The sequence below is a fragment of the Lipophrys pholis genome (assembly GCF_963383615.2).
Source record: "Lipophrys pholis genome assembly, chromosome: 22".
Taxonomy (NCBI): Eukaryota; Metazoa; Chordata; class Actinopteri; order Blenniiformes; family Blenniidae; genus Lipophrys; species Lipophrys pholis.
Genome location: NC_137644.1, coordinates 3,947,770 through 3,966,716, shown reverse-complemented (window position 1 = coordinate 3,966,716; position 18,947 = coordinate 3,947,770). Strand labels below are relative to the sequence as shown.

General features: G+C 44.7%; 1 protein-coding gene across 1 annotated transcript in view; it reads right to left on the bottom strand.

The window, feature by feature from the left end:
* Nucleotides 1-1,365: 1,365 nt before the first annotated feature.
* Nucleotides 1,366-18,947, bottom strand: part of arhgef39 (Rho guanine nucleotide exchange factor (GEF) 39) — a 58,486-nt gene continuing 40,904 nt past the window's right edge. The window contains exons 8-12 of the mRNA XM_080492089.1: nucleotides 17,142-17,371; nucleotides 5,874-5,962; nucleotides 3,974-4,091; nucleotides 2,850-2,923; nucleotides 1,366-2,409 (exon numbers count right to left, since the gene is read on the bottom strand). Of these exons, the coding sequence (XP_080348215.1) occupies nucleotides 2,370-2,409; nucleotides 2,850-2,923; nucleotides 3,974-4,091; nucleotides 5,874-5,962; nucleotides 17,142-17,371 (551 nt within the window). The 3' untranslated portion in view covers nucleotides 1,366-2,369. The remainder of the gene's footprint in view (nucleotides 2,410-2,849; nucleotides 2,924-3,973; nucleotides 4,092-5,873; nucleotides 5,963-17,141; nucleotides 17,372-18,947) is intronic.

The following is an 18,947-nucleotide window of genomic DNA, read 5'->3' as shown; positions in this document are numbered from 1 at the left end:
GAGATGAAGTGAGGTTCCATCATAGATGGTCGAAAATAGAAAGTTCATCCCTCCGCTGCCCGCCGTCCACTTTTAGAAGAGCTGAATATTTAAAACATCTTCATTAGCTTCAGGCTGCCCTTCCAACTGCCTGATGAATAATCCAAGTCAGGAGTGACTCACTTAAGGACACAATTTAACATTAAATGCTTTCTCATTAATGCAGAGCTGCAGGAGCCAGTGGACCTGACACTCTGCTCCACCAGGAGGACGCTCTGCTCCATCAGGAGGACGCTCTGCTCCATCAGGACACTCTGCTCCACCAGGAGGACGCTCTGCTCCATCAGGAGGACACTCTGCTCCATCAGGAGGACACTCTGCTCCACCAGGAGGACACTCTGCTCCATCAGGACGCTCTGCTCCATCAGGACACTCTGCTCCATCAGGAGGACACTCTGCTCCACCAGGAGGACACTCTGCTCCACCAGGAGGACACTCTGCTCCATCAGGAGGACACTCTGCTCCATCAGGAGGACGCTCTGCTCCACCAGCAGGACACTCTGCTCCATCAGGACACTCTGCTCCATCAGGAGGACACTCTGCTCCACCAGGAGGACACTCTGCTCCATCAGGAGGATGCTCTGCTCCATCAGGACACTCTGCTCCACCAGGAGGACACTCTGCTCCATCAGGAGGACGCTCTGCTCCATCAGGAGGACACTCTGCTCCACCAGGAGGATACTCTGCTCCATCAGGAGGACGCTCTGCTCCACCAGGAGGACACTCTGCTCCATCAGGATACTCTGCTCCATCAGGAGGACACTCTGCTCCACCAGGAGGACACTCTGCTCCATCAGGAGGACACTCTGCTCCATCAGGAAGACACTCTGCTCCATCAGGAGGACACTCTGCTCCATCAGGAGGACACTCTGCTCCATCAGGAAGACACTCTGCTCCACCAGGAGGACACTCTGCTGGATATGATCAACACGTGGGATTCTCTTGTCCACGAGCGCCGGCGCTTCTCGAAAGCTTTACAGTTAAATCAGTGGACATTTCATCACTGAAGAAGTTATGAGATCAAAATAGTTTATAAATGTGGCAAAAAGTTCAAACAAGGAAAACCTCCAGATTTATAAGTGAAGATTCTTATTTCTCATTAACGTTTTATTATCATGTAAAAACATAAAGTTTGTGTTTCTCCCAGCCTGAGCCGTCTTCTGTCCCATGAGGATGTCGTTTTGCAAATTAAAAGATAAATCAAAAATCATTTAGTACAATCAAAAAAGGAATTTAAGACACTTAAATGGTGAGATTAAGAAGAATTAATCCACACCCCGCTGCCTTGTGGACATGAAAGTCTTTTCCATATAAAAACTCAGACTTGCTTGATCAAACATTTATTTTCATCAGACAGTTTCAGGTAAAAATGTTTTTAAAAATAAATTTCTTTGGCCCGCAAATGTCCCCCGGATGTTTCTTCAGGTTTTATTAGGAAATGATCGTCTCCATTCATGACCCCGTCCGTCTCCAGTGGACAATAATCAATAATCAATAATCAGTCAGATGTCATCAGAAAGATTCTCAAAAGAAAAATAAATGGATATAATAAAGTGATTAACATTAAAAACAGGATATGAAGATACTCTGTCACATATAAACCCTCCCAGGGTCACAGACTTTACTGCCGTTCGTCAAACATTCAAAATCATTTCAAATCTGATGTAAAACATTAAATCTCATTAAATACAGGATTAATATAGTGAATCTTTCTAATAATGTGAAATCCTCCTCGTGTGTCAGAAACAAAGAGAAAACTGTGAGAAGCAAGTAAAACATGATTTATATGTCTGAATATATAATAAACAGCGAAAGACTCATAATAGAAAAGTGTTGAAAGGCACTGGTGTGAAGGGAAAGTAACAGACAGCAAATAAAGTGAACGCACATTTAAATATCTGGAGACACAAAATCAACTCGTAAAACAGAATCCGGTCTTTCTTTGGGTTCGACCAGGAGTGTCCCGCTCGTCCCGGATAGAAAAACACATGTCCTCACATTTAAAAGGTAAAATCGGGTTTGATTGAAGACGGGAAAAGTTTCCAGCTCCAAGTTTAAAAAAAACGATTTATAAAAGGTTTTCATGAGCAGAAGGTGAAAGTTTGCTGTTTAACTAACTCTCACACACACACACACACACACACACACACACACACACACACACACACACACACACACACACACACACACACACACACACACACACACACACACACACACACACACACACACACACACACACACACACACACACACACACAAACACACACAGGGGGTGTGGTTGGGGGGACGTGGCGACGGGACGTGTCCAGGCGTCTCACCCAGGGTCTTCAGAGCAGCACACAGCTGGAGGTCCAACCCTCGGCACTGCTGCACAGCGAGAAAAACCATCAGACGCTCAGACTCCCTGGTTCAGTGAGGTCAGTTTACAAATAAACAACAACAACAACAACAAAAAAACACACTTTTCTTTGTTTCTATTCTAAATCATGATTTTTAAAAAGTAAACAGACGTTTGATAATAAAAGGCGTCACCCAACCACTAACTGGTGAGACAAAGATCCTTCAGATTCACTGAAAAATGACCAAGAACAACCAGCAGGTCTGCCGGGGAACGTAAACTCATGAGCACGACTGTAAACGTCTGGACGGGCCGGCGTTTCTTCCTTCTGAAGAGGTAATATATACAGGAAGTGAAGGATTCACCTTCATGTCCTGGTGTCAGGACTTTCAAACACACATCAGGAGCATCACAGCCAGAAAACCTGGTTTTAGAGAAGGAGAGAGAGAAAGAAGTGAAGAGGTCTCACCTCTGCTGCGGGGCGTCGCACGGCTTCATCCTCTTGGGGGCGCTGCAGTCCTTCTGAGCATGCTCACTGCACGCCTGAGGAGACACAAACACACACATGTTTTCCTCTGCCACGTTCAAAACACACACACACACACACACACACACACACACACACACACACACACACACACACACACACACACACACACACACACACACACACACACACACACACACACACACACACACACACACACACACACCCGTCCTTGGTTCTTGGTTCTACCTCCTGGAGAGACGAGAGTCTCTGAATGAGTGGACCTGAAGCAGGGGGACGTCCACAGACGTGGCGCTTTGAGAAGAACTCTTTTAAATTCTAACAAGTGAGCAGAACCCTCCGAGTCCTCCAGCGCTAAAGGTCACCGCTCACACAGGAGCAGAAACACTGGAACTGATGAGGGGAGTTTGATTTTCCTCGTTCATGGAGGGATTTACAAAGTGCTGCACTCGGGAGGACGTCCTCGCCTGAGAGACCATCGGCTCTGCTGGAGGAAGTTTCCATTGTCAGGTCTTTTCTGACCCGTTGGAAATACGCTGTGGGCAGCATGAAGGAGAGGAAGACTCTCTCTGTGACCTCACACTTCCTGTCTGAGCTCTATGACCTCACACTTCCTGTCTGAGCTCTGTGACCTGACACTTCCTGTCTGAGCTCTCAGTGACCTGACACTTCCTGTCTGAGCTCTCAGTGGCCTGACACTTCCTGTCTGAGCTCTGTGACATGACACTTCCTGTCTGAGCTCAGTGACCTGACACTTCCTGTCTGAGCTCTCAGTGGCCTGACACTTCCTGTCTGAGCTCTCAGTGACCTCACACTTCCTGTCTGAGCTCAGTGACCTGACACTTCCTGTCTGAGCTCTCAGTGACCTGACACTTCCTGTCTGAGCTCTCAGTGACCTCACACTTCCTGTCTGAGCTCTGTGACGTGACACTTCCTGTCTGAGCCTCCAGCTCGTCTGCAGCCAGCAGATTTATAACAAGTTGTTAATGTTGCTCTCTGAATAAAGTTGAGCTGAATAATGGCGGTCAGAGTCCCGGTGCCGGGACGAGTCCTTCCTGAAGCTTTGAGACGAGCAGCAGACTCACCATGTTCCTCTTCCTGCCCTGGGGGCTGCTGGGAAGGTTCTGGCCGTCGGTGGAGTGCAGAGGTCTGCGGCTCAGCTGGTCACTCTGGTACACCACCGTCTGTTTGGACTGCAGCTTCCTGCAAACACAACTCAGATGAATCACCTGCAGAACTCCACCCTGCAGAACTCCACCCTAGAGAACGTCTCTGGAGAGGAGGACAGACGGTTTTCTGAGTTTCCACTTTCAGTGAATTGAAAAACAGAACAGAACCTTTGGAGCTGCAGTCAAACACCAACACAGTAATCAGATTACTACACAGTGGTTTCTCAGTAACTGCCGCCCCTTCAGCTGACGTCTTCCGATTGTTTAAGGTTGTTTAGGGTCGTCGTCTCCTAACCCCCACCCTAACCCCCACCCTAACCCCCACCCTTCACAACCAATCAGGACAGAAAAGCATGTTTAAGACGATCATGAGCAGCAGTGCTTGAATCAATAACGAGGCCTGCTGCTGACCCTGCTCCTCCCTCACTCCTCCACCCAGCCTGCTGCTGACCCTGCTCCTCCCTCACTCCTCCACCCAGGCTGCTCCTCCCTCACTCCTCCACCCTGCCTGCTGCTGACCCTGCTCCTCCCTCACTCCTCCACCCAGGCTGCTCCTCCCTCACTCCTCCACCCTGCCTGCTGCTGACCCTGCTCCTCCCTCACTCCTCCACCCAGCCTGCTGCTGACCCTGCTCCTCCCTCACTCCTCCACCCAGGCTGCTCCTCCCTCACTCCTCCACCCTGCCTGCTGCTGACCCTGCTCCTCCCTCACTCCTCCACCCAGGCTGCTCCTCCCTCACTCCTCCACCCTGCCTGCTGCTGACCCTGCTCCTCCCTCACTCCTCCACCCAGCCTGCTGCTGACCCTGCTCCTCCCTCACTCCTCCACCCAGCCTGCTGCTGACCCTGCTCCTCCCTCACTCCTCCACCCAGCCTGCTGCTGACCCTGCTCCTCCCTCACTCCTCCGCCCAGCCTGCTGCTGACCCTGCTCCTCCCTCACTCCTCCACCCAGCCTGCTGCTGACCCTGCTCCTCCCTCACTCCTCCACCCTGCCTGCTGCTCACCCTGCTCCTCGCTCACTCCTCCACCCAGCCTGCTGCTCACCCTGCTCCTCACTCACTCCTCCACCCAGCCTGCTGCTGACCCTGCTCCTCCCTCACTCCTCCACCCAGCCTGCTGCTGACCCTGCTCCTCCCTCACTCCTCCACCCTGCCTGCTGCTGACCCTGCTCCTCCCTCACTCCTCCGCCCAGCCTGCTGCTGACCCTGCTCCTCCCTCACTCCTCCACCCTGCTCCTCTTTCACCCTGTTTTATAAAACATTTCAAGCGTTTCTACTTGGTTCATCTGTGATAACTGATCAAGCCCAAAGTTAGAAAAATAAAGGAAATATTCCATCTGAAATATTTGTAATTTTGATTTTCAGGACTGAAAAGTTAAAATTTAAAAGAAAAAAAACAAAACTATTTGGTTTATAATAAATCTAAAATATCTGGAAGATAGAAAGTTGTAATTAAATAAAGTGAATGTGGCTTGTAAAACAATTTGTCTCATAAATAATCCAGAATATAATTCTATATATCTTTTAAGGTCAGAATTAAAGTCAAACAAGTCGACTAATTTGTTTTTTAATTGTTGGAGAAGCGACAGTGAAGCACAAGCTTTGCTCTCAATTTGTCAGATGTTCACTTTTCTCATCAGACTTTATCACCAAACATCAACTTTTATGGCTCCGAGGTGTAATTTCATTATTTCTTTGATCAGAACTGCCAGAATAAATGTTTTCATGTGCTTTTTCGTTTTTTTTTTTTTTTTAAGAGTCAAATGACGTGATTCTTGCGCCTGCCGTGTGACGGAGGTGAGGGCGGTGTTCACTGACCCGATGGCCGACGTGAGGTTCTGGTGCCAGTCGCTCAGATCTTCATGGTTGTTGGACATCAGGAGGAGTTTGGCTTTAGGGAAAGTTAACTGCAAGAAGAGCAGACGGCATGATCAGTTCTTCTCTTTCAACAGTTCAAACAGCCTCAGACGACAATGATCTGCCAACCTAATAATAATAATAATAATAAAAATAATAATAATAATAATGATGAAATGATAATAATAATGATAATAATAATAATAATGATAATAATAATAAAATGATGATGATAATAATAATAATAATAATAATAATATTAATAATAATGATAATAATAATAAAATGATAATAATAATGATAATAATAATAATAATAATAATAATAAATGATGATAATAATAATAATGATAATAATGATAATAATAATAATGATAATAATAAAAATGATAATAATAATGATATTAATAATAAAATTATAATAATAATGATAATAATAATAATAAAATAATAATAAAAAAATGATGATGGTAATAACAATAATAATAATAAAATGATAATAATAATAATAATAACGATAATAATAAAATGATGATAATAATAACAATGATAATAATAATAATGATAATAATAATGATATTAATAAAAATGATAATAATAATGATATTAATAATAAAATTATAATAATAATGATAATAATAATAATAATAAAATTATAATAATAATGATAATAATAATAATAATAATAATAATAAAATGATGATGGTAATAATAATAATAATAATAAAACATGTCAGAAGTGATATTTCTGCATTTCGTTTCAATAAAGATGAAGCAATACTTGGAAATCAACTAATAACTGAAGTAGCTTGGTCTTATCTGCGTCATTAGTTCATGATGTAACAGTAATCTATTACTACCAGAGGAGGCAGAGCAGACAGAAACAGGTTGTTAGAGAGGATCATCAGTGGTAATCCAGGGGTTGGTTGGACTCGTCTCGTCATCGGGACAGTGAGTGAGTGAGAGCAGCAGGACAGACCAGATTTATTATATATTAATTTATCAGCTGGTCTCCGGATTTGAACCATAAATCCATTCGCCATGTTGTGGCAGACAAGCTTTTATTTATAACATATATGAACCAAATTATAAGTAAAGGGAATGTGGAAATACAGTCAGTACAGTTCATCTGACAAACTGCAAAAAGCCACGAATCAGTATTAAGATGATCCGTTTATAAAGTGGGATAACATCACCCAGAGAAACAAGGACCGACTGATCAGAGTTCAACAATCTGAATATAACAGTGATGAGAAGACTCTGTAGCCGTACAAGTAAAAATAATTAGTTATTATCATTGATGGCAACTTTAATCAGACATCTTCACAAAACCCAAACAAGTCCATCTGAAAGAAAATGTAATGTAATTTCAGCATTATCGAGAAGATCTGAAATTCATCTTTTAATTAACATCAAGTCCGTGTAAAGAAGGAAAACTGGGACTGAGCAAGGCACCGTGTTTATGAACCTTCAGCCCCTCCTCAGCTGGTTTAGAATGTTTCTGCATCACTAAACAGTCTTTTCTTTTTGCCGGAGGCCTGAAACGGCCTCATGCTGGCCCTCCTGCAGTACCACCAACACAGCAGTAGAGGGCAGTGCAGATCAAGAAAAAACAAACCCCCTATCCGGCTCCTGCTTGGCAACAAAAAGAAAAAACCAAACTGATTGAATGTGGATAAAATGAAGGACGACTTCCAGAAGCAGAAAGACGAGTTCACCTCAACATCCAGCTTAAGGTCAAAGGTCATCTCACCTCCCCCCCCCCACACGCACACACACACAGAGGCCTGGAATCGAACCCAGGGCCGTGCTGTGGTGCGGTGAGCGTGCTCACCACTACACCATGAGTCCTGAGTGATGGAATGACCTTCCAGATGTGCCTCTGCGGGCCGATCGATGGGTTCAGAGGATGAAACCCATCATCTTTCTCTTCACAGGCTCTTCCTCTCCGAACATCGAAAAGATTGAAGCGCGGCGGCGGCGGCGGCGGCGTTATCAGACGAGAGCCAGCGAGCCGATATCAGACGCCCCACGTGGGAGACAAATAGATTCCACTTCTATTGCAGTGTGGTAATTAGGGATTTGTCAGGGAATCTGACCCTCTTAGGTAGAAATTACTTTGTATAATAAGAACGGCAGAGCACGCTGCCTCGTCGCCGCACATAATTTAGCTCGATTATTTATACATCAAAGAGAATGTGGCAGGGATGTGGGAAAGTGTGGAGGCAGCGGGGGGGTGGGGGGATATTAGGCTGCCGAGGAGGAGGAGGAGGGTCGAGACGAGGAGGAAGACAAAAAGGGGGGCGAGCCACAAATAAGTGTTCGTGCGACCGAGAGGACGGAGAAGAGAGAAAAAACAAAACAAAACACCACCTGAAATTTTAATAAAAGTCCGTTTTTTTTTTGTTTTTTTTTAAACTTTGCATATAGATTGCCGTGGCATTTACAGCTGTCAAATTTAATTTGCCTTTAATTCTTCATGGCCGCGCAGGAGTCGGCCCCGGAGTGCTGACAGCCCTTTTCCCTCCGCTCAGGTACGGCTCCGGGATCAATAATGTGTCCTTATGAGGAATTAGGTGTAATGCTATTGAGTATGCAGGGTCCTGGGTGGGAGAGGAGGCTAATGAAACGCCATTTCTGCCATTAGATAACGTTAGCGGGGACGGCGTGAGGAAGATGTATTCACTGCAGGACGGGAAGAGACGGATCCGCAGCCTAATCTGATCCAGCAACACACACACACACACACACACACACACACACACACACACACACACACACACACACACACACACACACACACACACACACACACACACACACACACACACACACACACACACACACACACACACACACACACACACACACTTTTGCACATTTCAACGCAAAAACACATTTGAAATTGAATTAATTTGGCTGTAATATCAAGTTGTCACAAAAAAAAGTGTCTGAACACATAAATAAGAGTGAATTTAAAGATGTGACGAGAAGCCTCGGATTCTGCTGCTTCATCTATTTCTAGTGTGTGTGTGTGTGTGTGTGAACAGAAACTGATCGTGTGCTTTAGGGCTGCATCATGTATCTCACACGCACGCACGCACGCACGCACGCACGCACGCACGCACGCACGCACGCACACAGTCGTGAGGACACGTACACTGAACAAAAGACTGGCGTGGATCAAAGTTCATCCATTCATTGTTTCCACATTACATCTAACCTGGAGACGGCGGCATCAGAAATCGAAGGAACATAATGAACCTCAGAAACACTGCTGGAGCAAACCACGCACGCACGCACGCACGCACACACTTTGCTCATTATTTTCATAGTTGTAAAAGTGTATTTTCCCGCCCTGCTGCATTCCTGGATGATTTCACTCACTCATCTCGTGCTGCCTTCTTTCATGGAGGTAAAGTGGAAAATATTTTGCTTTTGGACGTTTTCATCCATTCAATGACATTTTTAGGAAAAGATTCAGTCGTTTGCTGCTGAGCGAAATATGATTTTTTTTTTTTTTTTAATCTTTGAAAATGAAAGAAAAGCAGGTGAAACCAGATCAAAAACTAGAGTTGGAGAAAAGCAACAAAGATAAGAAGTGATGTCATCATGTCACATGTTCATTAACGATGATTCATTGGTTTCATTGATTTTGAATCTGCATCAGAAAATAACGACGATGACTTGAAGCGATGACTTTTTTAAATGTTTGAAGTGTTTTAAGTCTGAAGATTTCTGAGGTGGAGTTTGATTAGGTCTCTCAGGTCTCCCAGGTCTTGTGTGCTTGGCCTCCTGCTGGAGTTCCTGATCCTGATGGGGAGGGGACGATGTGGAGACATGAAGGAGACGCTCTACATCAGCTACTGTCGTCACCAGACGAGCGTTTGGTGGTGGAGGTGTGACAGTGAGAGCAGGTGTAGCTCGTCTGTTCTACGCTTTCTACAAGACATCATTAATCCCGTCGTTTATCCCCGGCGTGACCAACACAAGCCTCACTTCATCTTCACGGACCACAAGGCTCCAGCAGCATGGAGGTGGCATCATCAGGGGAGGGCTGCCGGAGACTAGAGACAGTTGGGATTGTCCTGAACTTTCTCAAGTCCTGAATCCCACAGAAAAGCTCTGGGATCAGCTGAGTGGCCATGAAGAGGCTCGTTACTCTGTGACCCAGAGCGTCAACGACCCCGAGGGGCCGGCCTCCAAGCAGAGCGGGACGCCATGGCTCAGCAGATTGAAGTCCTGCCCTCCACTGGAGCTGCCGTTTGTTTCACTAGATGATTAGAGAGAAGGAGCTCACCTCTTCAGCACCGGGCAGCAGGAAATAGTAAAAGACTTTCACTTATAGTGCTTTTCCAGTGTGGGGTCCAGTGCCTTGCTCAAGGGTCGAAATGGGAATCGAACCAGCAACATTCCAATTGGGAGACGACTGCTCTACCAACCAAGACAACAGCGGTGGACGGCGTGGGCGGAGCCGAGGTGAACCCGGAGAACATGCAGCAGAACTAACGAAACGCTTTGGTTCCCGGATCAACGAGGCGAAACGCTTTCCTGACAGCCGCGGCAGCGTTTAGAGGACGACTGTCAGCCGGCAGCTGCACAAAGACAGACCCACAAGAGGACAGAGGACACAGAGGAGACAGAGGAGGAGACGAGGAGACAGAGGAGGAGACGAGGACGGGGACACCGGTCTTCTGACAGACGGACTGACGGAGTCTTGCATCACAGCGACAGTTCATGAGACAAAGTGTGTGGAGTCGTTCATGTGTGCAGAGGACTGAGTGAGCAGATGTTCCTCCACCTGCTGTCCAACTAATTCCTTCACTTTCTTTACTACGTCTTCTTTTCACACCACAAACGGCTGAAACCAGAGAGACTTCCTTCCCACCGACACGGATCATTTCAAACCTCCGTCATGAACACTCACACACACAAACGTGATGGAGTACATTCAGGGTGGATCAACTGGGATTTGATAATTCCGCCGATGGACGGAGCTGGCTCACTTTCAGCTGGGTCCTCGAGGAAAACCGGTTCAGGAGTTAGGATTAAGCTTTGTCCTCATTCTACACTGTAATCCTGCATGCACCAGGCTGAAGACACAGTTCATACGAAGAGAAGTCTCTTCAGAAAACGTTCTGGTGGTGGAAACATGTAATCTAGAGATCCGAAACCTGAAAACTCCAGCTAACATCCAGATTATAGAGCATCTTCCTGGCCTAACATCCAGATTATAGTGCATCTTCCTCCCCTACATCCAGATTATAGAGCATCTTCCTCTAACATCCAGATTATAGAGCATCTTCCCACTCTAACATCAAAATAATAGATCATCTTCCTCCTCTAACATTCAGATTATAGAGCATCTTCCTCTAACATTCAGATTATAGAGCATCTTCCTCCACCAACATTCAGATTATAGAGCATCTTCCTCTAACATTCAGATTATAGAGCATCTCCCTCCTCTAACATTCAAGATTATAGAGAATCTACCTTCTCCAACATTCAGATTATAGAGCATCCTCCTCCACTAACATCAGATTGTAGAGCATCCTCCTCCACTAACATCCAGATTATAGAGCATCTTCCTCCCACTAACTACTCGGGGTTTTACCATGAGTTGGTGCTGGAGAGCTCCTGCTCTGTGTGGTTTAGATCTCTCCCTGTTTATTGGAACATAATACATGCATCTGTCTCTGTTTGTTATATTTGCAATACTATCATTCTACAATCAGCATTGCACATTATATATATTGCATCTGATATATGATTATATTATTTAAAAAATGTTAGTGTATTCAACATTGTCAATAGATAATTTGCCATAATATAATAGTGCTAACATATATTATTTATTAATAGAGAAGGGTGGGATTTACTAAGTTTTACTTCTTCCCACTCCTTATTGGACATTCAAAATGATTCTATTTCACTGTTACTAAGTCAGTGTTTGATTGGTTAAATATCGTTGGTTTATCGGTGTGCACTGTTGATTTTTCAGTTTGAGCATGCTCAAAATAAAACATGTAATGAAATAAAATAACCACAGTTATTTATTTAATTAATTTATTTGACTCTTTTCTATAAGATATTTCGTGTTTTTGTATTCAAATTCTGTTAAAATAATATAAATAAATAAATACATTTTGCAGAATTGCCTTACTTTTATACCAATTGATTTTTCCCATTAGAAATAGGTTTTATTTGAATTGTTTGATATTTTGTTTTGTATTTTTTCATTTTACTTCATGTTTCACTGTTCATGAGACAACTACCTCAAAAGTTCAGTTTTCTTGAGTGCAGTTAGAAGAGTGTTGTTCTCTACCTTTTACTATGTTCACGTTATTTGTACATTTTGGCAAAATTGCACAAATTATATAAATGAAAATTGGTTCAGAAAGCTTCTTTGTGCCTAAATTGTCTTTTATTTTTTTCTGTTGAGGCTGTTTTACATCGGGAGATGGTTTGGTTGCACAAAAGAATTGTGATAAAATTGTCATTTTAATATAAAGAAATCGTGATATGATATTTTTGGCACATTGCCCACCCCTACGTAAGACTATAAAAGCTGCGTCAGTTAAAAAAGAAGCACACCATCAGGTTTTAAAACACAACTGTCTCCTTCGGTTGGGGTTATGTTGGAGTCCAGATGGGACGGCGTCTGGGTCCAGGCCATTTAGTGACCCCTTATCCTCCACTAACATCCAGATTATAGAGCATCTTCCTCATTCAATTCACAGGCAGCAGCTCTAGTGGACATTCCAACAGTCCCTCAAAACTGCAACATCTGTGGCATCAGGCTGTGGTAAAACTGCACACTTTGGGGCTTTTCCACCAAAAAGAACCAGGTGCTGGTCCAGGGTCGGTGCCAGGTCCAGTTCTTAAATGTGCACCTCCAAAGAGCCGCTTGTTTTTCATTGTCAAGGGACCCGAGTGAGAACCACGCCACTCCAAAACATCGTACGTCACTGCATACACAGCCACAAGCACTTCTGTGACACTCTTTTAAAAATTTTTTTTTAAGTTTATTCAGTTGCTGCTCGACAGTCCTAACGTACCCCGCCACAGCCGTGTCCAGTTGTATTCCCTGATACATCGGTTTGGGCCGGGTCGCTCCATCTAGTTTGGCCTGAACCTCGGATGCAGACCAAAGAGCGAGAAAACATTGTGTCCCCACGTCGCTCCGTTGTTGCTTTTTCCAAGTCCATCTTTCTGGGGATGTTCGCTGTAGATTTCAAAATGCCGGTTCAGCGTCTCTTTCGTCTCGTAGGTAGCGATGACGTGTCAGGCCCCGTTCTGGAACCGCTCTGGCCCAGCAACGAAGTGGGGCCAGCTTAGCACCCATTTAGCCCCTTTGGCGTGGAAACACAAAGAACTGCTGCTCAATCTGGGCCTGGCTCCGAACTAGCACCTTGTTCTTTTTGGTGGAAAAGCCCCCGCAGAGCATTCTTCCTTCTAATTGTGGCCAGCTGAAGGCGCCCCGGTAAAATAATCCTGCTGTCTGATCAGAATCTTGATAGGAATACCTGTGAGATGACAGGATTATCTCATCGCTCACTAACACAGATTAAGACAAATTTGTGAACAATGTTTGAGAGAAATGGGCTTTTTGTGTACATAGAAAGAATCTTCAATCTTTCAGTTCAGCTCAAGAAAAAACCCCCCGCAAAAACTGATGTGTTGCTTTTATACAGCAACACATTATACTTTATTCGGAAAGTATTCAACCCCCTTCACTTTTTCAACATTTTGTAATGTTACAGCCTTATTCCAAATCCTTTTCTTTCTCTTCAACACCCCTTAAAGACAAAGTGGAAAACGTTTTTTTTTTTTAGGATTTTTTGACATTTCATTAGAAATAAAACACGAAATTATCACATGTACATAAGTATTAACACCCTTGGCTATGGCACTCAATTCTGAGCTCAGCTGCAACCTGTTTCCACTGATTGTTGTTGAAATGGAAGGCGCCACCTTCCCGTGGGCTCTCCACCTGCAGGAAAGGTTCTTAATGGGTGCAGTGTGATCTGGGTGACGGTGCTCAGACTGACACCGCCGCCACCCGGAAACGGATAAGCGGAAGAAAATGGATGGATGGATGAAATGGCCAAAAATCCTAAAAAACTTTTTTCACTTTGTCATTAAGGAGTACTGCAAGTAGATTGAAGAGAAAGAAAAGGATTTGGAATAAGGCTGTAACATTACAAAATGTTGAAAAAGTGAAGGGGGTTGAATACTTTAAGAATACACTGTATATTTATTTCAGCGGAATAGATTATAGAGCATCATCGTCCCACTAACTGATGTAACTTCAACATCCAGATTCTAGAGCCTGTTCTTCTTGTTCTAAGAACCAGTATAGGGGTCTCAGGGGGCTTTTCCACCGGAAAGAACCAGGTTCTAGTTCTGGTCCAGGGCCAGACTTAGCACCAGTTCTTTGTCTTTCCACTGCCAAAGCCCCGGCCAAACAGGGGCTAAACTGGTGCTACGCTGGCCCCACTTCGTTGCTGGACCAGAGAGGAGCTAGAGTGGGAACCGACGCATCATCAGCTGGGGGCGGAGTTATCTCTAGAGTTATCTCTGGAGTTATCTCTGGAGTTATCTCTAGAGGTATCTCTGGAGTTATCTCTGGAGTTATCTCTGGAGTTATCTCTGGAGTTATCTCTGGAGTTAACTCTAGAGGTATCTCTAGAGGTATCTCTGGAGTTATCTCTGGAGTTATCTCTAGAGTTATCTCTAGAGGTATCTCTAGAGGTATCTCTAGAGGTATCTCTGGAGTTATCTCTGGAGTTATCTCTGGAGTTATCTCTAGAGTTATCTCTGGAGTTATCTCTGGAGTTATCTCTGGAGTTATCTCTGGAGTTATCTCTAGAGGTATCTCTAGAGGTATCTCTAGAGTTATCTCTAGAGTTATCTCTGGAGTTATCTCTGGAGTTATCTCTAGAGGTATCTCTAGAGGTATCTCTGGAGTTATCTCTGGAGTTATCTCTGGAGTTATCTCTAGAGTTATCTCTAGAGGTATCTCTAGAGGTATCTCTAGAGGTATCTCTGGAGTTATCTCTAGAGGTATCTCTAGAGTTATCTCTAGAGTTATCTCTGGAGTTATCTCTGGAGTTATCTCTAGAGGTATCTCTAGAGGTATCTCTAGAGTTATCTCTGGAGTTATCTCTGGAGTTATCTCTGGAGTTATCTCTGGAGTTATCTCTAGAGGTATCTCTGGAGTTATCTCTGGAGTTATCTCTAGAGGTATCTCTAGAGTTATCTCTGGAGTTATCTCTGGAGTTATCTCTGGAGTTATCTCTGGAGGTATCGCTGGAGTTATCTCTGGAGTTATCTCTGGAGTTATCTCTGGAGTTATCTCTGGAGTTATCTCTGGAGTTATCTCTGGAGTTATCTCTGGAGTTATCTCTGGAGGTATCTCTGGAGGTATCGCTACCTAAAAGGCGGAAGCAAGGCTGTACCGGCTTTCTAAAAACTACAGCGAACACGGAGCCCCAGGGTGGTTATAGAGAAAAAAATAAAAAAATACGTGTGGGAATGATATAAGTCATTTCCTGAAGTTAATAATACGAGGGAACGGGATTATTTAATTCGCGTTCGCTCCTCCGCGGCTCTCGAGAGCGCTGTCGCGCTCCTCCGCTGTCAGTCAGCTACGTCGAATATAATTTAGAAGCAGTTTACCATTGTCATTTATTTTTCACACTTTTCATGGTGACATTATTATAACTAACGTCACGTCCAGGTCTTGTTTCACCTTCTGACGGCAGGCAGAGGCGCTGCAGCCGCTGCGCAATGGTGTACGGCTCCATTGCGCTCCGATAAGCTCCAATATTATTTTCTAACCCCTAGAACTTCTTTATAATGAAACCAGACTTCTGGTTCCTCAGCAACTAAAAAACAAACGACATATTACTGGATTTTATAGGCATAAAATGAGCCTTTTAACGGCTTCATGTGAAAGAGAACTTTAATCAGTGTGTTTACGTAGGTTACCATTGGAAACAGCTTTTAGCGCTTCGTTCTATCATTCTACACCTCCATTCTTCTCCGATGTTGAAGCATTTGATTCAGACACGTCCAGAAATAAAGTGAAAGTAGCAGAAACTCTCAATGTAACGCCCAAATGTTGAATAATAAGCCCCAAACTCATACACGCGTTATTTTTTCTCCTCTATGTCCACTCCGGGGCTCTGGACGAAAACAAAACGGACGCGAAAAAACACCAATAGAGATACGAAGAGACGTAATGTCTTCTTTCTCTTTGGTCTGCATCTGAGGTTCAGGCCAAACTAGATGGAGCGACCCGGACTAAACCGACGAATACAGTCTCCTGGTACCTGTTTGAGGGCTGTCAGCCCCAAATTGGTGAAATCAGTGACGTATCACGTTTTGGAGTGGCGCAATGACGTGGCTCTCACTTGGCTCCGGTAACGGTGGAAAAATAACCGGTTCTTTGTTGGTGCTCATTTAAGAACTGGCTCTGGCACCGGCCCTGAACTAGCTCCTGGTTCTTTTTGGTGGAAAAGCCCTATCAGAAGCCTGCAGTACGTCCTGGAGCGGGGCGGGAGGGTACGGTACAGTACAGCAAAGCGTACCCAGACAGTACGGATATAATGTAGGCGCCGTATGTAAACAACAACGGGAGGGTTTCAGCCCGATGAAATATTTCAATATTACGGGCTTGACGAGAGGAACGATCGTCACTACCAATCAGCAGACGGCTGCGTTGTCGCTCTCCAGGGCTCGGTACCTCAACGTAACCGGTGGTTACGATTTTTTCCGTACCAGCCACAACTTGTGCGAGTGGGGCCGCACGTAAACCCGTCCTGCCCCCGGCACAAACTAACGTCCTTTCTCTGAGGGCGTGCACTGTTCAGGGTCTTGGTTGATGTCAGTAAAACCACAGAGGGGGAGGAGCAACACAGGACAACAGAGGCTCGAGAAAAGTAGAGAAACTGCAGGCTGATTCTGGTTCTGCAGAAAGTCTCCAATGTTTTATTTTTTTAATAACTGTGCTGTTTATGGTGCTATAGAAATAATATTATATTGAAAATTCACAATATACTGCGTCACTAATTCATAATTTATTTTCATATTTTTCTACAAACTGTGATTAATCGCAGAATTATTGATGTTTCATAATATGAATTATTGGAGGACAGGAGAAGAAAGGAGTTCTTCATTGTAGCTCGAAGCGATGGTGCTGTGATGCTTGGCGATGGATACTCACGCTGAGCAGGCCTCCTTGGCTCCCGGTGTGTCCGAACACCTTCTCTAGGGTGCAGTCCTGCAGGGGGAAGGCGTGCTCTCCACAGAACTTGTCTCCGTGGGTCGGGTGCAGCGGGCTGCAGCGTTTGGCCTGCAGCAGCATGTCGGAGAACAGGAAGAACATCTTGGGCTTGGCCTCCGCACCTTTCTGAGGAACCACCTTCAGCCAGCCTTCTCGGACGTACCACCGCCCTGTGAGGACACGGCAAAGACACTCAGCACCTCCGTCGCTCCGCTTCTACAGCTCTGCAAACATCTGCTGCCAGGAAAATATCTGAGGGATGATTTCTGCAAGCAAGCTGGTTTAGCATTAGCTGGTAGCTAACTGTTTAGCATTAGCTGGTGGCTGCATGATTAGCTTCAGCTGCTGGCTACATATTTACGGTTAGCGAGTGGCTACATGTTTACAGTTAGCTGGTGGCTACATGATTAGCATTAGCTGGTGGCTACATGTTTACAGTTAGCTGGTGGCTACATGATTAGCATTAGCTGGTGGCTACATGATTAGCATTAGCTGGTGGCTACATGTTTACAGTTAATTAGTGGCTACATGTTTACAGTTAGCTGGTGGCTACATGATTAGCATTAGCTGGTGGCTATATGTTTACAGTTAATTAGTGGCTACATGTTTACAGTTAGCTGGTGGCTACATGATTAGCATTAGCTGGTGGCTACATGTTTACAGTTAATTAGTGGCTACATGTTTACAGTTAGCTGGTGGCTACATGATTAGCTTCAGCTGCTGCCTACATATTTACAGTTAGCTAGTGGCTACATGTTTACAGTTAGCTGGTGGCTACATGCTTTGCTTCAGCTACTGACTACATGATTAGCATTAGCTGGTGGCTATATGTTTACAGTTAGCTGGTGGCTACATGATTAGCATTAGCTGCTGGCTACCTGTTTAGCATTAGCTGGTGGCTACATGCTTAGCTTCAGCTAGTGGCTACATGATTAACATTAGCTGTTGGCTACCTGTTTAGCATTAGCTACTGGCTACATGTTTGTTTGATATTTTCCTCACAGCTGTGCTCTTATCCACGCTTCCATCTCAGTTTTCAAACTGAAACTTTCCTGTTTCATCGTTGCATCTGTTAGCTGCTAATGTTAGCTTCTTTCCACTTCTACTTCTGACTTCTGTCAGACACCATGAAATATGAACTAAATATTCAAATACCTTTGAACTAAAGTAATTAAAATGTATATATTGACACCTGAACAAGAGAATCGATTGAACAACAGACATCCTTCCGTGGTATCAGAAGTGTGGATATTTTAGTATTGAGTGACAGAAAGTGATGTTTCTGTCCAGAAAGCTGATGGCTCTTGAGTTCATCACATTCAGAAGTGAATCTACGATTCGTTAAATCCCTTTCCTCAACAATCTCGGATAATTCAGTGAGCTTGGGTCCAGGTTTAAGCAGCATTCAGATGTCAGCATAAAAACAGAGGCGGGCCTCGTCTCCTCAGCATCGAGCTGCAGGAATAATGAGAGGAACTAAGCTGAACGGAGGATAAATGAAGGCTGTTTGAAGGGAGCAGAGAAGACGAAAGGCATTCAAAGACAGGCTCAGCAGGGGGGCTGGCGTGTCGGGGTGTGGCTCCGGTGGAAAACTCTCATCTCCCTCACCGTGATTGGCAGCAGGATGATGATAGCTAATAAGCAGCAGGCTGACATTTGGAAAGATAAGATGAAATTTCAACCTGGGTCCGGGTGTTTTTGTAATTGGCCCAGCCAGCAGCCTGCGAGCGGCCAGAGCCGAGCCGA